The 17366-nt window shown below is 39.7% G+C and overlaps 1 protein-coding gene across 4 annotated transcripts in view; it reads left to right on the forward strand.

Moving 5' to 3' along the window:
- poln (polymerase (DNA directed) nu) overlaps positions 1-17366 on the forward strand; it is a 38667-nt gene that overhangs the window by 12630 nt on the left and 8671 nt on the right. For all 4 annotated transcript variants that reach the window (XM_054753966.1, XM_054753967.1, XM_054753969.1 and 1 more), the window contains 11 exons: positions 628-692; positions 4803-4886; positions 4957-5052; positions 5145-5201; positions 5284-5340; positions 5408-5473; positions 8590-8647; positions 11275-11352; positions 12242-12353; positions 14401-14483; positions 16588-16719. In XM_054753966.1, coding sequence (XP_054609941.1) covers positions 628-692; positions 4803-4886; positions 4957-5052; positions 5145-5201; positions 5284-5340; positions 5408-5473; positions 8590-8647; positions 11275-11352; positions 12242-12353; positions 14401-14483; positions 16588-16719 — 888 coding nt within the window. The remainder of the gene's footprint in view (positions 1-627; positions 693-4802; positions 4887-4956; positions 5053-5144; positions 5202-5283; positions 5341-5407; positions 5474-8589; positions 8648-11274; positions 11353-12241; positions 12354-14400; positions 14484-16587; positions 16720-17366) is intronic.

Below are 17366 nucleotides of genomic sequence, written 5' to 3' on the forward strand. Positions count from 1 at the left end.
TCTATGCCGCTTATCCTCACTAAGGTTGCGGATATGCTGGAGCACAGTTGACTTTGGGCGAGAGGCGGGGTACACCCTTGACTAGCCAATAGTAGCTAATCTATCTATCATGTGCCGGATACTCGTTACAGATAATGCATTTTTGCCGAGTACGAGCATGAAACGAGTACAGCTCGTCATTATCCGTAATCGTGATGAAGGAAAATCACTATTGGGTAACTACTTATGTATTCACTCTTTTGGCTGGTGATATAAATTCAGTGGGAAAATTGCTTTTGAGAAAACTAACTTGAACAAGGCTGACAGATTATTTCCCTGTTTGCCATCACCGGATGTTTGCATAAATCACCAACTTCACACACATATAGCTAAATAATCAACAATAAATATAGCAACTTCTTATCAATCCATGTCAATTTCAGGCTTAAAATAATGTAGCAATTTAAGCCACACCCATTTCTGATCAAACCACGCCCACTCCGAGTACAGCTGCTACAGATAATTTAGATGGGTGAACAGATACAGATAGTGGTGTACTTGCTCATCCCCACTTTCTATCTAACTATATATCTACAGTATAGAATAATTAAAACACTGATAATTAGTTTCACTCTACTTGTGTTTCAGCAATGGAGAGCCATCGCATCCACGTGGACAAAGATGTTGTTAAGAACATGTCAGACCTGCTGGGGGTAAGCAAAGACATGTACAGTAGAGTATATATAGAGAGTATATACAGGTAAATAGTATAGTACAGTAAATAGTATAGTATTACAGTATATTGGTGAAAAGATGAGATGTCTCAATTTCAGTATCTGAAGCATATCTATGTAAAAAATAAACATTTTAAAACACTACATTAAAGTACTCAACTCACTCCTCATCTACTTTTAAGAAATAAAAAATTTAAGGGGAAATGGTGCTCAAAAGTACCAAAATGTCCTTCCTGAGTAACGTCCGGGCTTAAAATCTATCTGATAAATTTTGACAAAATGTCAAAACAATTACGAACGTTATTAATCATCTACTTTGGCATAGTTGTGGTGATGTTTGTACTAATGCCTACTGATACAGTAACAACCCAAGGTTGTTTTTTTTTTTTTTTTTTTACATTTTTACCGAAGTAATTCTTTTGTCTGCATTTTTGGGTTTCCCTAATGTCCTCCCTGGGAAAGAGACGTTAAAATATAATATTATCCAAAAAGCATTTGTGTAGTCATGTGACCAGCTACAGCTTTTTCAAGACGGCTGAGAGTCACAGACAACGGCTTGAAAGGTCCGTAAGTCTCTTAAAATGCTGATATTTGGACCTTTTCGCTCCCCCGTATGTGATGTTTTAATTACTTTTTATTTTTTCCTAAATTCAGTTGTTTCCATTTTAATGTTTTTTATTCTGTTTTTTTCTTTTTACACATATTTTATCACCATAGATTGGGTTTTCTAGTGTCAGTGAATAAAATGTAAAATAAGTCCAAAAATCCTTACATATATTGATGCAACACATCATTAGACAATTTTTCCCAGTATTTTTCTAACTTTTCATTGCTACAGAATGCTTAAATGATCGTATCTGTGCTTGTGGTTAAAGAAGATGTACTTGCAGATGCAAGTGCAATCGTTTTATTAATGTAAGCTATTTTTTAAGACACCCTTATTTAATTAGCACTATTACAGGATGTGCGCCACTCTTACTTTGAAGGCCAGACTTACTTCAGGAGGGGGCTGATATGCCGCTATGAATCATATGAATTCATTCACAATATGTCAATATCCGTGAGATTCCGTGTTTAACTCATTCAGTCCCAGCCATTTTTCAAAAGACAACCCATTCATTACCGGCCATTTTCAATGATTTCAACTGATCTTTCAAGGCACACAGAATATTGTATTCTGTGGCTATGTAAACATGGAACCAAAAGAATGATTAGACTCCACTCTTTTATCAGAAAAAAAGTTTGTTTCTACCTTTTTCTGTTCTAGTAATCTAGTTGTAATGTCGTAATTTTCAGGAAAATATCAGTTCTCAAATAAAAAAGATATAAATAAAATTTTAAAAAACATCTTTTGTGAAAAGATACATTTCAAGCATAACTTTCATTTTGACACAAATGTTTTGCTTTTGTGAGAGCTCAAATATGTAAACAACTACACCACAACATAAACAACACAAACAATGGTTGTTTTACATCACAATAATGATTTATTTATTAAAATATAACACCATGAACTATTTACAATTTCCACATTTGGAACTGAATTGTGCGTGCGTGCGTGTGTGTGCGCATGCGTTAAAATTTCCCTACAATGCGTAACCTTCTGCACGCTACACTCCTCCACGTTTTTCCACTTCCTCATTGCTGTCATGTATGTTTTTTTTTTCCTTCAAATTCACATGCCGAGCTCTTATCAAATGCACTTCTGCCACTTTGTGGCCGATTTTATGGCTTAAAACTGCTGAAAAAGTGACATCCTTTAGTGTGCAGTTGTGTCATCCCCTCTATTTCCCTCTCGTGCAAAACAACATAAAAGACGTATAAATAGGTCTTTGGGGTCGGGCGTTCGCGATTATAAAAACGTATAAATACGTCTTTGGTATTGAAAGAGTTAACAGTAAATTCTGTTTTTAGCGGCCGATTCAGTTCATGCGGAAATTATGGGACCCTACTTACTTTTGTCCAGTGGTCTTCAGGGCAACTTCGACGATAGTTCCACTGTATGAGGTTTAGGTTGTTGTGTCTTTTTGTTGATAAGTCTGAGCCACATGCAGTCTGCCGATGAAGCTTGACGACCATGCAGGGCTTGATCCCACGTTGTTAGTGTCCTTGCTGGCATTGCAAAGATATGCTTTGCCCAAAGGGGGTTCTTCAGACTCGTGCTTTGATGAAAAGACAATTCATCACCACAATATGTACACACAACTTTAGTTTTATCCAGACTTCCATTAGGTAGCTTTTTAAATTGAAATTTCCTGTGAAGCAGACCCTTTCTCCTCATTCATCACTGCGGGCTGCATTGCCCCGCCTTTTAGCTTCCAACTCGAGGAGCGTAAAGATCCACGCAGGAGGACTTGCTTAGTGATCTGAAACAATTAAGTGTGACAAACATGCAAAAAAAGAAATCAGGAAGGGGGCAAACACTTTTTCACACCACTGTGTGTTTTAGCTAGCTGGGCCATTGTTTGGCCAAGTTTTGGCAGGAAAATTGTGTTGTTGTTTTTTTGTCACCCTTGGAAAACAAAGATTTTCTGTTACTCAGGACATGTCCTCTGTTATCCAGAATGGACATGTTGATGAATATAGTATTTTACTTGGTATTTTTATTCATGAAATTCTGATAAACAAATACATTTCTGAAATGTCTTTATTTAACCAGTGTTCTGTAAAACGCTCAGTTCTGGTTTTGAAATAAAGATAAAAAAAATATATTTTTCAAATATTTAACAGTTGCCCGTGTCTCATCCTATTACTATGTATCGTTGAACTGTTGACTGTTTACCTGTGAAATACTTTGAAATCTTGCTGTATGTCATTCCTGCATGATACAGTAAAGTGTCTTTTAACCCAAATAATAATGTAATAATGTTTTTACACAACCACATTTTCATCAGTTGATGACAAAGATTTCGATACCTTTAGTTTAAAGTATTTTAATACAGTTTCCAGTTTTTCTTCTTTTTGGCATGAAAGTTTGTTTGATGAAGAGCACCTGATAGGACTATTCCAGTACACATAACCAAATATATTTCAAACATTTTGATAAAAATGTTTTTCTGAGCAGTAATTGCTGTTGAGGAAATTTTTCATTTTGCATACAATCCACAAAAAATCTGCAATTTTCATTCTTGAGATGAATCTCTGTTGTTGAGTGGTACACAGAACACAAAGTGCTTCAGTTGGCACTTTTAGACACGTACATCCATCCATTTTCTATGCCTCTTCAAATTAGGGTCGTAGGTCATGCAGGAGCCTATCCCAGCTGACTTCGGGCGACAGGCGGGGTACACCCTGGACTGGTCGCCAGCCAATCGCAGGGCACATATAGACAAACAACCATTCACACTCACATTCATAGAGTCTCAAATTAACCTAACATGCATGTTTTTGGAATGTGGGAGGAAAGCGGAGTACCCGGAGAAAAACCACACACGCACGGGGAAAACATGCAAACTCCACACAGAAATGCCCAAGGGAGAATCGCACCCAGGTCTTCCCGATCTCCAGACTGTGACTGTGGCCAACCACTAACCACTAGACCATCATGCAGCCCTAGACACGTACATAAATGATCAAATTTTAATCCTTAATATCGAGTCAATCTTTGTCAGAAACATTCCCACAGACCCGCTTGCATTCTCCCATAAGATGTCGGAGGAACATCTCTGGATCTTTTGTTTTGAGTTTATAAATGATGAAACGTATACAGGTATACCTGTAGATGAAAAGTATTTTCTTTCAAGTGTGTGTGTTATCAATTTCTGCCTCAGCCAACATGTACACAGCAGGTGCTGAGTCGGGTGTGTTTGCATGAGCTTAACCGTCAAGGTCACCTCTCTTCCTTCCAAGGCTGCATCTTTGTGTGTGTGTGGTTTCCAGCCCTGAGGGGCTTGTGTTTAATATTTATGATACAGTCTGGCACTTCCTTTGGGGCAAGAAAAAGAACATATTTTACAATTTCTGCTCAAGTCTGCCGGCTCTATCTTGTTTCACCACGAGTCAATTTTCCTTTTGTCCTGTTTCCCCTCTCTCATGATGTCAAATGTGTTGTATGCGTGGGTGTCACTCATGTTGTATTTTTTTGACCAGGCAAAGATGAAGCAGTTAGAGCAAGAGGCCCATCAAGCTGCTGGACAGATGTTCCTCATTACCAGCAACATTCAGCTGAGAACCGTCTGTAACCTAACATATACGTCAGGTGTGCATTTGTGTGGATTCAGTTTTTTTCCTGCCAATTTTAAAGGTTCTGTTTGAAAAGCTGCGCCTACATGAGGTCTGTGAAAACAAGAGGCTTCCCAGGACCTTCAGCACACAGCAGCAATCCACATCGGAAGCCACAGTACAACACACACACACACACAGAAAACACACTAGCTATGTAAAATGCCACCGTAATGTAACGTTTTTTATGACTATCCTCTGTCTTTGAAGTTGCTGCAGCTCCAGGACCTGCATCCTCTGCCAAAGATTATTTTACAATACAGACAGGTGTGTCACCATCCTTGCCTAATCATAAAAACATATTTTACTTACATTTCATAGTAAATATTGCCTACATTGTTGCCCTCAGCTCCACAAAACCAAGTCTACTTATGTCGACGGGATCCTTTCTTGCATGATGGGAAAGGTGAGCTGTTTTAATGAGGTGCATCGCAAGTGAGAACAAAATGAGTCAGTAGTCAACTTTCCCTCAGGACTACATTTCCTCCACATGGTCGCAGACAAGTGCGGTGACAGGCAGAATCTCCTCAAAGCACCCAGTAAGCACCATCTTCACAACACCAAAGCACTGTGGTTCTATTTCTTTTCAACCTGGAAATAGTTTTATGCACTGAATACAGTGGAGCCGTCCATGCTGAACCAAGCTGCTCAATGTGGATCTGATTTATCTAATTCTACCTCTCTGTTTTGCAGTGGTAATGGTTTAGTTTATTTTGAACATGCATACAAGGTTACATTGCATTTTTACAGTTACATAATTCAACATGTCCAAAATAGAGTAGGAAGAAGCAGAGCTTATTTACTCCTACCCTTTCTCTGTGTCGAAGCAATTACTGATGGTTTATTCACTTTATGTGCTCAACATGTGCCAGTTTACCATGAAATAACACCCCAGTAGCTACTTCTACACTCCTATTATTTTTTGTTAACATCACATTGCGCAGGCTGCGGGATCACTGCAGGGACATAACAGAGGGCCGCCGCTAGCATAGCAAGGTACCGAGCTAGCTACTTAGCCTCTCCAATTTACTCATTCTAAACTTAAAACAGTGTTTCAAACGGAGTGGGGAAGAAGGACAAAGAAGCCAAAAACTTACCATTTCCACACGAAATGAGAGGAGAACCTTTTTTCCCCCTACTCAATCTCAGCCATGGCATGTCCACTCGGCTCTGGTGGCTCAGTAGCCAGTCTCCATGCAGTGTGAAAGGTAATGTAATCTAATGTCATAACATTACTGATGCCTAGTGACCAGAATACTACATATAACTTGTGTTTCAATATTTTTTGACTAATAATAGGCAATAGTCAACCGCGAATCAGTGATCATTAATTATTTTTTGAAAACCTGCGATGTAGTGAGGGAGCGGTATTCGAACCGCGATATAGCGAAGGACGACTGTACAATTAAACAAGGAAATTTAGGAAAAAAAACATCAGCAAAATGAAAAAAAAAAGTTTTACAAGAATAAAGATGAAATATCAAGAGAAATCAGGAAATCAGAAATCAAGAGAAATAAAATTTCATAGTAAAATAGCAAGTTAAAATATTAAAGAAAACAAAGAATAAAGTTGCAATTTTTGTAGAGCTAAGTTGGGAAAAAGTTTAAATATTACGATAAAGTCAAAATGTTATGAAAATAAAGGCATAACAATATGAGGAAAAAATGTACAAGAAGTAACTTTTGTAAAAAAGAAAAAAAAAACAGCCCAAAAGTGTAATGTAAGGAGAAAAGTGTCATATTAATGATATGCTCGGTCACCGATAACACAAAGCTAAGATGCAGGCTGTATAGAAATACTGTATATGCCAAGGTCTCGGCATATCTACAGTACATGGGTTGGTTTAAAAATGTAAAAGTGGCCTGTGCATCCTTTTGATTTTTCAGTATGTGGAAAAACTTTGGACACCCCTGGTCTAACACATGTTTTTGGGATGTGGGTGGAAGCCGGAGTACCTGGATAAACCCACACATGCACACGGAGAACATGCAAACTCAGCACTGAGCTGCCCAAGTGGAGATTTGAACACTAAATTATCTGACTGTATGAGGCCAACATGCCAACCCTCCTCTGCTGTGTGACCTAATAACGCCTTATTAAATAATAAAATTCATAACAATCAGGATAGTGACAAGTTTGGACAATTACAGTATGTGCAGTTTTTGTGACAGCCAATCCAGCAGCAGAATCATGGCTTACGTAAACCCTGGTGGGTGCACAAGTTCACTTCAAATTCACTGTCAGTTTCAAATGAGGAGTGTTGCAGAGCTGGTAGCTTTCATCTGCGTCAAGCTCAATTGAGGTAAATCCTGTCAGCGTGTTACAAAAGGGCTGCAGAGGCTATTCTCTGCAGAGGAAAAATGTAAAATCCCTCTGCTTGATTTGTTTTTATCTCCTTGAAGTCAAAAGGTATCTTTCAGGAGAAAAAAACTGCAGTATTGTTTTGTGGTTAAAGCAATTTTTGTACCAGCAGGCATCCCTGGATTCAAAGAGGAAGCAACTGATGGCTGCCGTGGGACATAGTGCCCCAAGCCTCACGCACCTGACTCCAATTGATGACTAGCTAAGCTGCGAGTGTTGCATCCTTGCACCACTCAATGCGGCTAGAGCTTGGTGTTTGTTTGTGACTGCAGTGTGAAGTGAATAAGGACGTGTGTGTTTTATTCGTGCATATGTTCCGTGATGAGTCGTTAAATTGGTACACAGCGACTGAGTTACCTCACACGACTCCCACGAGCAATAATTCTGCTCCATCTGTTGAACAAGCTAGCCAGTCAACTTTACATTCATCCCATTTACATTTTTTACCTCCCCAGTACTGATTCATGCTTTTGTCACTGCACACTCTGAATCACCCGTCACCTCACATCTCACACACCTGACATTACATGCACCTTCAAACTCCACAGGCGTGTTTGTGTGTGCCCGTGCTGTTGTGCTCTTACAGTATATCCTTTCCTCTGTCCACACCCTGCCTCTGCAGTCCTTTTTACAGCTCTCCCTCGCCTATGTCACTCCCTCCCTATTGCTGCTGAATAATAAATAAGTGATGGAAGCAGAGTATTTTCCCCCACTCCTCTTCTATCTGGATGACACAAAAGTACACTCACTCTAAGGGTCAAACCCACCGCATACTGACCTTGCATGAATGGAAACAGTTTCATCCATGCATATGCTTCCTTCATCAGCATCCTCCTTATATTCTCTCTCTCTCTCTCTCTCTTTCTCTCTCACATACACACACACACACTACTGAGGATGTATGCAGGGAGATTATCGCCGATTGAAATAGAACTGCTGAGTTCCCTTTTTTCTTACATTAGACAGTGTGTAATGTGACTGATCACTTTGCTGTTTAGCTTCCTCTGCAAGAAAATAACTGCCCATGTAACTGTGTGTGTCTATTTCAGCATTTTCTCTGATTACCCTGTGGCTTGATGCAACACGAGCTAATGATGAGACTATCACTGCTCCTATTTTAAGACGAGAATCTCTTGAGTGTTCTAATTAAACTATGCCCACGGTTATATATGCTGCTTAAAGGTGTGAATGAAATGAGTCAGGGGCAGAAGGCAAACTAGCACCACAATAATAAATGTCAAATTAATACCTTTCTGATGTTTTTATATTTACTATTTGTTTCCTCCTAACTAGAACTTCCAGGCCATCCCAAGACAGCCACTTCGGATCAGCAAGAGGCAATACATACACGGTACGCTGCACAATGCTTAAAACTCCAAATCTGCTACAAAGCATTTGACAGTGCTTATGTATGCATTAAATGTTTTCGGCTACAACAACTTGGCCACCTGAGAGATGAAATTATTTTCAGTATACACATAGGGGCGAGGGAAAATGCATTGACCCATTTGTGGATTTGTGGATAACCCATCTGTTGCCAGGACTGGACCACATTGACAAGCTGTCACTAGCAGGCAGTGCAGGCCACACTCAGCTCTTTTTCTGTTTGTAGTGATTCATAGGCGCTAACATCAGCACCTCTGCTCTCCACAGAGAGCTCCTTGTCATCAAATCGTCCTTCTCTCCATCAGCATCCCTCCCTCTGTCATGTCAGCCTTCTTGGGCTGTGTCAGCACACACTGATGATGTTTTGTAGCATGTCATTACTGTTTTTTCTAATACGCACCGTCTACCACTTAGACTGAACCGGGTGTAATGTCCACTTAAATTATGCAACATCGACTATGTAACGATGTACAAACAGTAACATGTGCCCCATGTGCCTGTTTCTGAACCAAACATGAGAAAACTAGCATTTCCCTCACCTGTTTGCACCTATTTTGAGTCAGGTTTCAAGTTTAACGTTTTCATGACATCGTGAAGAAAAAAACATCCTTTTTCGTGGACATGATACCGTCTCAGACCTGGCCTTAGCTCAATGAGCCCACCCCATGTATACGCCTCCCAGTTTGGAAATAAATAGGCTTTGCTACACATCTTAAAATAAAACTTCAGCCCTCAGCCAGTCACAGACGTCGGTGAGCTGTAAGTTTAATCGTTTTGTGTTTTTTCAGCGAACAGCCAAACCTAGCACGATGTTGCTGTTTAAACTGTAATGTTAGCATTGTAGCTCACATAGCTATGATAAATACAGTGATGTGAAAAAGTGTTTGCCTCGTTCCTGTTTTTTTTTTTTGTATCTTTGTCACAGTTATATGTTTCAGATCATCAAACAAATTTAAATATTAGTCATTGACAACAAAGGTCAACACAAAATGCAGTTTGTAAATGAAATTTTATTATTAAAGGAGAAAAAAATCCAAACCTACATGGCCCTGGTTGGGCCACCCTTAGCAGCAACAACTGCAATCAAGCGTTTGCAATAACTTGCAACAAGTCTCTTACAGCGCTGTGGAGGAATTTTGGCCCACTCATCTTTGCAGAATTGTTGTAATTCAGCCACATCGGAGGGTTTTCTAGCATGAAGCGCCTTTTTCAGGCAATAGGAATCAGGTCAGGACTTGGACTAGGCCAATCCAAAGTCTTCATTTTGTTTTTCTTCAGCCATTCAGAGGTGGACTTGCTGGTGTGTTTTGGATCATTGTCCTGCTGCAGAACCCAAGTTGGTTTCAGCTTGAGGTCATGAACAGATGGCCGGACATTCTCCCTCAGGATTTTTTGGTATACAGCAGAATTCATGGTTCCATTTATCACAGCCTCTTAGTCTTTCAGGTCCTGGAGCAGCAAAACAGCCCTAGACCATCATACTACTATCACCATGTTTTACTGTTGGTATGATGTTCTTTTTCTGAAATAAGGTGTTACTTTTACGCCAGATGTAATGGGACACTCACCATCCAAAAGTTTAACTTTTGTCTCATCAGACCACAGAGTATTTTCTCAAAGGTCTTGGGGATCATCAAGATGATTTCTGGCAAAACTGAGATGAGCCTTAATGTTCTCTTTGTTCAGCAGTGGTTTTCATCTTAGAACTCTGCCATGCTGGCTGTTTTTGCCCATTGCCTTTCTTATGGTGGAATCTTGAACACCGACCTTGACTGAGGCAATTGAGGCCTGCTGCTCTTCAGGAAGTTGTTTGGGGGGGGGGGGGGGGGGGGGTCTTTTGTGACCTCTTAGATGAGTCATTGCTGCACTTTTGGGGTAATTTTGGTTGGCCGGCCACTCCTGGGAAGGTTCACCACTCTTCCATGTTTTTGCCATTTGTAGCTAATGGCTCTCACTGTGGTTCACTGGAGTCCCAAAGCTTCAGAAATGGCTTTATAACCTTTTCCAGACTCATAGATCTCAATTAATGTCAGTTAAGTTATGTTTTAACAGGGGGGAAATCACCTTTTCACACGGGGCCATGTAGGTTTGGATTTTTGTCTCCCTTAATAATTAAAAGTTTCACTTAAAAACTGCATTTTGTGTTCAGTTGTGTTGTCATTGACTAATATTTCAATTTGTTTGATGATCTGAAACATTTAAGTTTGACAAAAAAAAAAATCAGGAGGTTTACACCTTTTGACACAACTGTATATACTGTAGATACTTTATTCATCTCCAAGAGAAATGCTAGTGTTGTGTCCTGTCCCACTCCTTAATGTTACGTTGTTTTTTTGCGATATTTGGTATCCATTATGTTGGACAAGTGCAGAGTTGCAGTATATATGTAAAAAGTGCACAATAGTACTTCACAGGTATAGACAAACACACTGCAAAAAGGTGTGTTTCCAGGGCTTACTAAAAGCACTTTCAAACTGTCTAAATTCCATCATCAAGTATACATTTTGGACTTGTTTAAAAGGTATTCCAAAAAATACGAAAATATGGGACCTTTGTAAATTAAATTTAGGTGGTAGTGTTTGTTCTCCACAGGAAATGAGGAAGAGGTGGTGACTGTTCATCCTCGGGACATGTTCATTCCTCAAGAAGGCTGGACCTTTGTTGCTGCAGGTAGAGCCAACACACTTGCTGTTAGATACAGCAGGGAGGCAGTGACAGTGTGTCGCACGCTTACATAAGCAGGGTTAGCAAGAGGACAGAACACACACACACACACACGGTAGAGTTTCACTACCCACTTTGCACCAGCAGGCCAACACATGCCCACACAAGCATGCTCACACACGCTGAGGAGTCAGAGGCCATGTTGCCATGGAAACAACCCCTGCAGGGAAGCCTTTGCCTGGCCATTCTCTCACCAGGTCTTCCACGTCCTTCACAAACGTGTGTGATGGAACTATCACTTGCCGTTATCCCAAGGAGAAGTTCATTTTGGAGGCACGTCAACCGACATTGATGGTTCAATATGTTTTGTAACGACATAACTAGTTTGTGCCTTGAGATTGATATAATAGTATTATTAAATTCATTCGGATAGTGACAAAACGGAATGTTATCTTTGTAAAGAAACAATTTATGATGCAGTTCTTGTATTGGACCTCATGACTCTACCTAATGATTGTCTGTAGGTATTCCAGTGATATAAAAATTCTCTATGGAACATATTTCAAATCTTAATTATTATGGTTTGCACTATGTATTACGCTCGCGGGAACACACCAGAACACACACATCCTCCAATATGTTCTATGGGCCTGTCGGCCATTCTTGGAGGAAATTTGATCTGACTCATAAAACATTAATGGGATGATATCTTTAGAAAGTGCCTGTCTCCTCATCACGGTTGTCTTTATTTCTGTCCTCATCCTCTTTTTGTCTTTCATCTCAACAGACAATATTTGATTGCGATGGCTTTGTGCGTAATTAATAAAAACGTGTCTTTGAGCATTGTTGAAATACTGTACATTAATTTGTAAGTTAACACAGGCCATCTTTCCAGACTTCTGCCAAGTGGAGCTGCGACTCTTGGCGCACTTCTCCTCTGACCCTGAGCTGCTTCGCATCTTTATCAACCCTTGTGCCGATGTCTTTGCCATGCTGGCCTCGCAATGGTGGGTCTAATCCAAACACACACACACACACACACACACACACACACACACATTGTTTCTCTTATCCGAAACTGTCAAACTTAACAACTGTTGCCATGACAACCATGCTAAATGCATCACTTGCCCTCTATCCTCCATGGGCAGGACACCCCTGAGCTAGTGTGCCTTTTGAAGTATCTTTTTGAGTGTGTGTTGTCTGTGTGTGTGCAAGAGCTTACTGTGCACTCACATTTAGACTGATTACCACATTAACAGCACCATTGTGTCTTCCAAGTGATCGCGCTTTTAATAAATCTACTGATATCACTGCGTATCCCTTGTGATGACTCCTTTTTGCTCTGTCTCAGCTCTTTTGTGTCATTTTTATTCTTGATTACTCCCCACAAGTGTCCTCATCTTTTAACGGCTATCCTCTAAACCCCCTTGTCATTTTGAAGACACTGGATTCGGCCAGGGTGTTAAAAAATACAGGATTAAAGTGTGTGGGAGCAAAAGGAAAAAGTAAAGTTTAATGTTTTGCATTTGCACCCCGTGTTGGTTGAATGGTTCCTGTCCACCACCAATGAGTGTCCAATGTCATTTAGAAAGTCACTTCTCTTCTCAAGATTAAAAATAGTACTAAAGTTGAAAGGGGGATAAATGGATGTTTTCAACAGCTCACTCAAATCTAAACTCTGCTTGTTTGGAAATAAGCTAATACTAGGCAAAACCCACCTAGCAAGTTCCTCGAAAACACACAGAATTTTGTTGTAGATTCAAATAAAGGTGGGGAGTTTTTGCCTTAATTTCTCAGTGTATGAAACTTGATGACAAAATTTAGGCAATAGGAGAGGGCTGCTTTGGCTTCCTACTGAGTGTTATTAATATTGATCATCCAGCAGAGGGCAGTGAATATCGAACCCTATCTCGATGGTAAAATAAATGCTTTTCAACAATTACAGTTGAAACCAGAAGTTTACATACACTATGCAAAAAGTACACCTTTTTTTTCTCACTATTTAAAATTAAATCAAACAAAACATTTCCTGTTTTAGGTCGAAGGTCTGAACCTTATTTTGCCTTAAATTGCATCAAACAGACTTCAAAACATTGATAGGATCATTGTCCATTTGGAATACCCGTTTGTGGCCAGTCTTCAACTTCCTGGCTGATGGCTTGAGATGTTGCTTCAGTAATTCCACATAATGTTCTTTCTTCATGATGCCATCTATTTTATGAAGTGAACCAGTTCCCTCGGCAGCAAAATGTGATGCTGCCACCCCCATACTTCACAGTTGGGATGGTGTTGTCATGTTTTCCAGCGTGCTCCTTTCCTTCAAATGTAGCAATGGTCATTATGGCCAGTCATTATTCATCACACTACAGGACATATCTGCAAAAAAAAGATATTTGTCCCTGTGCATGTTTGCAAACTGTAATCTGTCTTTTTTTATGTTGCTTTTGGAGTGGCCTTTTAGCCCTTGTCGGTGCAAAACACCTTTGACTGTGGATAATGACACACTCTTACCAGCTTCAGCCCTCATCTTCTCAAGGTCTTTGTCTTTGGTTCTGAGGTTGATTCACACATTTCGGACCAAAATATGTTCATCTCTAGGACGCAGGACCCAGGACCCGTCCCCTTCCTAAACGGTAGGGTGGCTGGACATTCCCATGTTGTTTATATTTGCGGATAAGTGTTTTAACAGATGAATGTGGCATCTTCAAGCATGTGGAAAGGATGAACCAGACTTGAATTCTTTTCTAGATATCTTGGCTGATTTTCCAATAATGCCAAGCGAGGAAACAGTGTTTTTGAGATGTTTGTGTGTTTTTACACAGTGTATGTAAACATTTGGTTTAAACTGTACATGACTGTTACTGTGTGAGCTTGACCCTGACATGAATACATTGATGTGGCAGATCCTCCCGAGAAATCCCACCCTGTCGGGTGTTTTCACACATCACTATAATCCATATTTTAGGTACTATTTGTGTTCCCCTTGCATTTATGAAACATATGTTTAAAGTGAGATTCATTACAGTATTTTATATTATTTTTTTAATCCAGGAAGGGGGTGAGTGAGCAAGAGGTGACCTCTGAGGACCGGGAACACGCCAAGCACATTGTGTACTCGCTTGTGTATGGAGCAGGTCAGTATGAACTCACAACACCAATCAACTGAAGCTGTTCAGTAAAAAAAAAAAAGTGTGTGAAAAAGAAGAGCGAGTGCTGTTTAATGCATCACATATGAGAGAAGTCCCCAGATATGATGCAATTAAACATACTCCTGATGTTGTTCAACAAAACAAACCAGAATGGAGGATGGATTAAAAAGAAAAGAGAGCAAGATGAACGTATAATGCACCCTTGTGACCCGCAGAAAAGCTTCTGTGTGCGTGTCACTTTTGACATATTTCCTACACATGCTTTTTCTCGTGAGTGCACATAGACTTTTTTTCATGAGCAACTACCGTAATGTGTAGGTCAGTGACACGCGATGGCCATATTGATGTTTGTATGTGTCTTTTTCTTGCATGAGGTGGTGCAAATTTGGGCCACAAACAAAGTATATATATTTTTAAAACATGCATTGAAACCGCAATGAAGTTACTGCAGCTGGGTGGAGGTTTGTGGGAAAAAAAATATGTTTAGGTTTGGTTAAAATGTGCTGAAAAATACTCATAAAAGCAACTATAGACAATTTTTCTTTCCCCAAAAGTTCTATTATTGCACACGTTGGTGTTATTTATTGATGCATCCATGTGTGCATGTTTACATTGTGCTTCCATTTGTGTGGAGGAGAAACAGAGCTTTAATGGCCATCCGCTACTCTTCATCAGGTTTTACTGCCTGGCGGAACCACTAAAAATACTTACTCTAGATTTACAGCTTTTTTCCAAAGGGTCATGAAGGCACCATAATGGCGTTTTCATAAAAAGCATACTATATTATTGGAATTAAAATGCTTTATTGGTTGAATAAAACCCTTTGTATTGACCCTATAGCATATGACATACATACAAGAAAAGCTGATGCCCTTCAAGCATATGATTGAGTGATAAATAAATAAACAGTCCATTCATTAATGAAGCAGACAAGTGGGTTAATGGTTAAAAAGGCAAGTGTGACCAGAGAGAGACTGGGAATTGTAAATCACTTGTGGGAAAATATATAGGCTGAAGGATGGGAAAGGAAGAGCGAATGTAGGGGAAAGGGGAGCAGTGACGAGTGGGTGGGGCTGAGCGTGGAAAAAGGAGGGAAATGCAAAGACAAATGGAGGGAGCTCCTGAGCAGCATAGACAGACAGCTCCTGGTGGAGGGATGTGTTGCCGTGGATACGGAATACTAAGATGAAGCTTTCTTTGCAAGACAATAATCAGGCCATGCAGGGAGGAGGGGCAGAGCTGGTCTATATACACACATACACACAAACACACATATACAAATAGGTCAACAAGAGAGTCAGGTGATTACGACAAACTTGTGTGTCTCTCGTTTTAATTACACGATAACCTTTTGTAGGAGAGGGACAGGAAGAATCCCGGTCCTTAAGGTAAAACCAGATTAAACAAGAAAAGCCATGCAGGATTGGCGGCTGTGTGAGAGGAAGACAGGGGAGTGTTGGTAACCCTCCCCAAAATGACCTAATTTTGCAAGAATGTAGTGCTTCCAACTCATATATCCATACATCCAGACCTCTGTCCTACAAGGTGTACAACAAACATGTTGTTACTACAGTGTATTGATGTACTGTATATTAAATGGGCACATTGCCATTACACATATAGTACAGGCCAAACGTTTGGACACACAGAACACAATTGATTGTCCCAACCCCATTAATAAGGCAAGAAATTCCACTAAGTAATCTTGACAAGGTGCACCTGTGAAGTGAAAACCATTTCAAGTGACTACCCCATGAAGCTCACTGAGAGAAAACCAACGGGATGCAGTGCTATCAAAAAAGCAAACGGTGGCTACTTTGAGGAATCTAAATTATAAGACATATTTTGAGTTATTTCACACATTTTAGTTAAGTACATAATTCCACATATGTTCATTCATAGCTTTGAGAATCTACAATGTAAATAGTCATGAAAATAAAGAAAAGGCATTGAATGAGACGGTGTGTCCAAACCTTTGGCCTGTACTGTACATGTATTGTAAATACATTTTTCCACAAAGCTGGAATCATTAAACAGTCCGAGATTTAAGATGCAAGGTGAACTTGTCCTGTGTGGCGTCTCCCTCCAGGTCGTGAGCGCCTGTCTGGCATCCTGGGTGTGAGCATGGAACAGGCCATCCAATTCCAAAACGCCTTCCTCCAGACGTATCGAGAAGTACAGGCCTTTACCCAGACGACCATCGAGCAGAGCCACAAACAAGGTACAATGTGTCTCCAAAAATAAGCCTGTTCCTCAAGGCAGCGGTCCATAACTTTTTGAGCCTACTTACCAGCTTGTTTTTGTCAAACCTCTGACTGAGTGGGACACAGGTGCACCCCAGGCCTCATAGTGATCTAATACTGTAATGTCTGGTATTGTATGGTTTATTTGTTTTAGAGAAGCTTAACAAATTTCATTAAGGAACATCACGTGGTTGCTGTATATTTGCATAATTCAACAAGTCCAAAAAGGAGGAGAAAGAAGCGGAGCTTATTTAATGCTACTCCTTCTCCATGTTTATTACTGATAATTCATTCACACCATGTCTTTTACATGTTGACACTGACAATATTTTGTTTGCTTACATTTTGTCATTTAAATTTTGTTCACTTCCTGTGTGAAAAGAAGAAAGGTGTTTATGCAGTGTTATGGAAAATAAGAGATAAAAAATGTTATGATGGAGATAAAATAAGATTAAAAGTAATAAAATAGAAATAGATTGAATTTTTGTGGTCAAATAAATGTTAAAGAAACTTAAATGTAAAATTAAATAATGATGAACATAGACATTGATACTGTAAAAATGTTGACTGAATTGTACAATTTCTGATTACTTTCTGGACATTGTTTAAGTAATAATTTATTGGT

The sequence above is a fragment of the Dunckerocampus dactyliophorus genome, chromosome 15 (assembly GCF_027744805.1).
Source record: "Dunckerocampus dactyliophorus isolate RoL2022-P2 chromosome 15, RoL_Ddac_1.1, whole genome shotgun sequence".
NCBI lineage: Eukaryota > Metazoa > Chordata > Actinopteri > Syngnathiformes > Syngnathidae > Dunckerocampus > Dunckerocampus dactyliophorus.